The sequence below is a fragment of the Anneissia japonica genome, unplaced genomic scaffold, assembly GCF_011630105.1.
Source record: "Anneissia japonica isolate Jap-2015-1 unplaced genomic scaffold, ASM1163010v1 scaffold287909_len199859_cov185, whole genome shotgun sequence".
Classification (NCBI taxonomy): Eukaryota; Metazoa; Echinodermata; class Crinoidea; order Comatulida; family Comatulidae; genus Anneissia; species Anneissia japonica.
In genome coordinates, this window is record NW_022688465.1 from 149,465 (window position 1) to 155,815 (window position 6,351).

The 6,351-nt window shown below is 34.3% G+C and overlaps 1 protein-coding gene across 1 annotated transcript in view; it reads left to right on the forward strand.

Annotated features, from left to right (window-relative positions):
- LOC117121797 (microfibril-associated glycoprotein 4-like) overlaps positions 1-6,345 on the forward strand; it is an 11,118-nt gene extending 4,773 nt beyond the window's left edge. The window contains exons 2-5 of the mRNA XM_033267113.1: positions 1,888-2,150; positions 2,266-2,394; positions 2,645-2,906; positions 6,070-6,345. Of these exons, the coding sequence (XP_033123004.1) occupies positions 1,888-2,150; positions 2,266-2,394; positions 2,645-2,906; positions 6,070-6,293 (878 nt within the window). The 3' untranslated portion in view covers positions 6,294-6,345. The remainder of the gene's footprint in view (positions 1-1,887; positions 2,151-2,265; positions 2,395-2,644; positions 2,907-6,069) is intronic.
- Positions 6,346-6,351: the final 6 nt, after the last annotated feature.

Below are 6,351 nucleotides of genomic sequence, written 5' to 3' on the forward strand. Positions count from 1 at the left end.
GTAATATGACGACGTAAAATTAACCAGCAAACACATTAAATTTACGAATTCATCGTATATTTACATAGCAATTCCTTTTCTTTCTTAATACTGTACAATACTTAACGGTTTAGGTAGGTAAATTTACACCAACTTATAGTGTAAATTTCGAGCTGTGACGTTAAAACACAATGGCGATTTTAACCTGTAGAAAAACGATATGATACCGGTAATTTAGTCTACAACAAATCAACAACATCGTATTCTTATTATACAAGATACCGTTAAAATACAATTTTACTGTAGTTACGTTATTTTTACAGTAAATTGGATTTCAGTAAACGTAAAATAACAGACATTTTTTTACTGATAGTAGGATTATAACGGCGAACGGTCAAATTACTGAAAAATGTTAATTTTACCCGCGAAGATGAACCGTTATTTAACATCGCGAAGTGTGAGTTCACAGTCTCATCATTGTTATACAAAAATACCGTTAAAATTCATAGTACTTGTTAAACCAATATTTTGTACTGTAAAATTACGCCAGTTTATAAATGAACATTACGAACTCCAACGTTATTTAACGTAAATATTGATTTTGAACTGTTAAGTTACGGAAAACAGTAATATGAAGACGTAAAATTAACCAGCAAACACACTAAATTTACGAATTCATCGTATATTTACATAGCAATTCCTTTTCTTTATTACTACAATACTTAACGGTTAAGGTAGGTAAATTTATACCAATTTATAGTTTAAATTTCGAGCTCTGACGTTAAAACACAATGGCGATTTTAACCTGTAGAAAAACGATATGATAGGGCCTACCGATAATTTAGGCTACAACAAATCAACAACATCGTATTTTTATTATACAAGATACCGTTAAAATACAATTTTACGGTAGTTAACGTTATTTTCACAGTAAATTGGATTTCAGTAAACGTAAAATAACAGACACTTTTTTACTGATAGTAGGATTACAACGGCGAACGTAAAAATGTTAATTTTACCCGGGAAGATGAACCGTTATTTAACATGGCGAAGTGTGAGTTCACAGTCTTATCATTATTATACAAAAATACCGTTAAAATTCATAGTACTTGTTAAAACAATATTTTGTACTGTAAAATTACGCCAGTTTATAAATGAACATTACGAACTCCAACGTTAATTAGCGTAAATGTTGATTTTGACCTGTTAAATTACGGAAAACAGTAATATGACGACGTAATTTAACCGCCAAACACATTGAATTTACGAATTCACCGTATATTTACATAAAAATTCCGTCGAAATACACGGACGAGTTTTAACCTGTAGAAAAACGATATGATACCGGAAATTTACAACAAAACACCAATCTATCGTATTATTATATAAAAAATACCGTAAAAATACAATCACACGGTAGTGACCCTTATTTTTACAGTAAATTTAATTACGGTAAACGTAAAATTACTGACATTTTTTACAGTGTAGTTCAGTGTGAAGGCATCAATACTGGTGTACCACATGTTTCCCGGCTTGATCTATCATTTTATAATATTATTATAGGCCTATTAGTATATTGTTATTGTTTATTTATTTATTTATTATTATTAATTTTATTATTATTATTATTATTATTATTATTATTATTATTATTATTATGGAAATAAACTTCAACGATGAGTGACGAAATGGGATGAATATTACCAATGTCACTTGATACGAAATCCACCAATCAAATGACACTATTTAGGCGTGTTATAATACACTAATAGCAAATAAATATAAGGCTGGTTCGATCATGTATTTTTAATGGAGTATTGGTGTAGATTATTAATGGTTATTTAAGGGAAACATTTTTGGTGCCGTTCTAAAAAATGTCGTTTTTGTCAATATCTATATGTTCCTTAGGAATATTTTGTAGCAGACTTAGAACTGCGACTCTAGAAAAACCCAAGAATTGGCAAAATTCTGACTGTATGATGCCTGGTGAAACTATGCTTGCTGCCAGAGCAAGAAGTTCAATCCAATGTTCCTTGGTGTGTCTACGGCATTTCCCGGAGTGTAACTCTATCAGATACGACAAGGTGTCAAAATCGTGTGAACTATTAACAAGTATGATGCTACCCAAACGAGAAGACAAAAATTGTATGACATATGGTATAAATCTATCCGTAAGTGAAATATCGAACAAAGTTGTTTAATCAATCTAACCACATCAATATAATAGGTCCATATAAACATCAATATAATACATTTATAATCTAATAGTGTTTGATTGAACTTCAGCACGATTGCACTGAAATTCTGAAGACGTCCCCGAGTTCTCAAAGTGGAGTTTATGCAATTACCAATAACAACGGAACCAAAACATGGCCTGTTTACTGTGACATGGACACCGACGGTGGAGGATGGACAGTAAGCAACCTGTTTTATTGCTTTGTCAGGAAAATATTACATTAAAATATTTGGCCAAACATAATCTCAACATTCTAAGGTACATTTACATACATCAATTCTGTAGTGTCTGCATGCGCTGAAGTAACATACATTCATACTGTAGGGTCTACATGAATTTGAATAATATTGAATAATTGTATGGCCTTTATTGTAGCCGAAATTTACACATTTAAATTAATTCAATTTTATAACAGCTAAAATATTTTAGGTTTTCCAGAAACGTCAGTTTAATGAGACGGATTTCGATAGACCGTGGCTAGATTACAAAAATGGTTTCGGCGCTATGTGTGATTTCTGGCTTGGCAACGATCTTGTTCATCAGATTACTTCATCTGGAGAGTACAACCTTCGACTTGATATCATTACGACAACTGGTGATGTTTACTTTGCAACATACACATCGTTTACCGTCAACGGAGAGAGCGACAAATACAGATTGAAGTTTTTAGAACTAACAGACGGCAATGCTGGTAAGCATCATCTTACAAATAAATATACCCTGAAAAACGGTATCATTTATATCAAACCTCATTAAAACATTTCTTACCACCCGTGTACTTGAGCCCCAGAAAATCCGTCATCAGTTGTCTTTGGTCAAGACCTACAGGTGACTTAAATAGATGTTGGTTGGTCAGATCCTCGTCAGACCATGAGTGAACTTTAGTGTTTCTACCAAAGACGTCGTCTAAGTTTTTTTCGATCGTTAAGATTGTATCTAAAATTACGTCCCTTTTTAATCGTAATACTGTGAAAATTCCTGTTTACTTTTTAAATTATGTCTTACAGTACAGTTTGCCTAGTATATATAAACTAATAATTTACACAATTGCTCATAATAAATTATATTCAGAATTGTTCAACCAACAAAATTAATTACTAATTTTTTAATACACCTTACATTACCTTAGTTCGTCCCACCCCGATAAACCGGTGCCAGTTACTCTTGTATGTCCACAACAGTTGTAGACATACAAGAGTAGGTCTAACTGGCCCTCTACCGGGGTGGAGCTCAGGGAGGGAGAAGAAAGAAGCTATTGTGTAAGCATGTTCTTCGAGCGCTTTGAGAGTTCGGTATAAAGTGCTGTATTTAATATAAATACTTACATTCAACCAAGTCGATCCGTGGTTGAAAGGGGGGGGGGGGCGTATTGCAAAATAATCCGGGCCGTAGGCAGCCTAAGGACGCTGGCAGGGTCGAGGGTCGGGCCCCGGAAGCTCTGGGGTCTATATCCTGTCGTATCTAATTGATAATACAATTAAAATGTATTTCCACACTACAATTTCAAAATACAGTGGTGGATCCAGGAATTCGAAATAGAGAGGGGGCCTGGGAGGACTTTCACAGATGTAGACCAGCTCAGACCCACCATGGTTGAGGCTGAGGTAAGAACTTTTATGATTATGGCACCGCTAGTTGGCCCGAAAAGGTATTCTCAGCCTTAAATTTGAATATTTAATTTTCTTTTTTCTTATTTAAAATAAAAACAAATAATGGAAGGTGGGCCGGTTGGGCCCCCTTGAATCTGCCACTGAAGTTTTTCAATTTATCTTGGTAATCATAATTATGCCCACATACATATTTCCTGCAAACTAACATTCATAAAAATGATTTATTATCAATTGATTAGCTTAAAAACACGAATAAAAAAACAAATAAGATAAACTTAAAACAGTCACTCTAATTAAATATGTAACTTGCATACAGGGGCGGATCTAGAAATGTTCTGACAGGGGACCCAATGTAGTCCACACCCATCTCAGCCCCACAATGGTTGGGGCTGAGGTGAGCAAATTATAAAAATAGACACCTCTAAATGGCCCAGTAAATGGCACTTTCAGAATGTAAAAAGATATGTTTTCAAAGCACCCAACAAAATGACATGCATCGAATCATATCAGCTCCCCCACTTAATCCTACATCCCATATCAGTCTCCCCCTCCCCATATCAGTACTCTACGCCATTAGATATAGTGAGCTACTGTTAAAAAGCCGAAGTAGATGGTCATGTTTCTATTAACAAAAAACTTTTTAATTTAAGTACTCAAAATAATCCGGAAAATGATTTATTTTTTAACAATGTTGTGCGGGAAGGATCATTAAGAATTGGCCCCTATAGGTGCTCGGAAATGGCACTCTGAATGGGAAAATGCTTTTTCAAAGCAGTGTTCCTCGAAAAAATTATTGCCTTCTTCCCGACGGGAGCTATGCTCCCTCTCTTATAGAACCCCTCCACTCACGGGCGTAGCAAAGGTCTAATCAAGGACCTTTTATTCTACTTGGAGTTCCAAAGCAGATTATAATCAAGACACCTCAAGATGCCCGGAAATTGCACTTATTCAGATTTTTGAATATTTTCTCCATGGTATGGTGTGTGGTGTTTTGTTTTTTGTTTTTTGTTTGTTTTTTGTTTTTTTTATAATTTTGACAAATTTTGGCAAATATAAAAGCACAGGAGTTACAAAGACAACAACACCAAAAACAATAACTTAAAAAAACATAAAATTGACATCTTCAGCACTTCTTTTACTTTGATAGGCAAACTGTAATGGGTCCAAAAAAAGCTTAGTTTCGTTAAGTAACAATCGAAGTACAATTTTCTATTTGACAACATTAGATGTTATTGCAATTGGTCTGCAATCATTAAGCTCTTTTGGGTTTTTAGTCTTTGGGAGTGGGGAAATAATAGATGTCTTCCATAACTTGGGCACAATGCCATTTACTAGACCCTGATTGAATAATAAGGTATAAATGTGGGCTAACTCCTGACTGCAGTTTTTTAATACACGGTTACATATTCCATCAGGGCCAGTACTTTTACCAATTTTTACCTTAGAAAAAACATTCCGTACAACACTCTCATTTATTTTTACAGGGTTTTCTGAAGCAGATTCATTTTCATTTAAATTAGAGACTACATTTTCTGTCACAGATATTTCATTATCGAAGCGGCCACAGAAGTTATTAAGATCATTGGCCAAGTCAATATTGCCATGAGTTTTTTGACTTGTTTCTTTATAACCGGTTAGCGTTTTAATTGCGTTCCAGGCAGCTTTAGGGTTGTTATCTTTGAATTTGTTTTCTAAACTTTGTTTGTATTTCATTTTATTAGTTTTAATACATTTGTTAATTTCTTTTTGTAATTCTTTGACTTTGTATGCATCTTTTCCTCTGTGGGCTTTGCGCTTATTTTGAAGAAGAGTCCTGAGTCCACCCCCACCCCAAAAAGGTTAGATTCTAATGAAAAATCATACTTCTGGTTTATAGACCTAGATATTTCTATCATAAAAAAGCGGAAAAGTAAATTATTTGTTTGCAAACAGTGATAAAAATAAATACATAAAACAGTTATTAGAAATTAGGCGTCCAAAGTAAAGCACCACACACCTGGATACAGTACAGTGGAAGGCTTTCTCATAAAAAAAGAAAAAGATCCGTCAAGAATGTATACGAGCATTAACAACATGCAAGAAGCTGAACATGTATATTTGAAACAAGTACTATCATCTGAGTGCACGTCAATATTGTTTGATGTAGGGCTATATAACAATACCAATATGATTGACAGGAATAATAGGCCTTTGCTTTACCTATAATTAACTTTTACAATAAGAATAATTGTTTTAATACCTCAGGTAATGTACTCAGAGTTGAACAAGATGAACATTTCTCAACCTACGATAGTGACAATGATGACAATGATGGCAGTTGCGCTAAATCCAGTACTGGTGGTTGGTGGTTTTCGACATGCCATAGATGCCTCTTGAATGGCGCGGGAATTATCTACTTTAACTGCCACATTAATGGTGTGAAGCAGCTGTTGAGTAGCTCGGAGATGAAGATTAAGCGGCAGTGTTAGTCGATTTCTCTCTCCGAGGAAACTTAAAAACTTAATAATGGTAATGGTTGGAGACTTA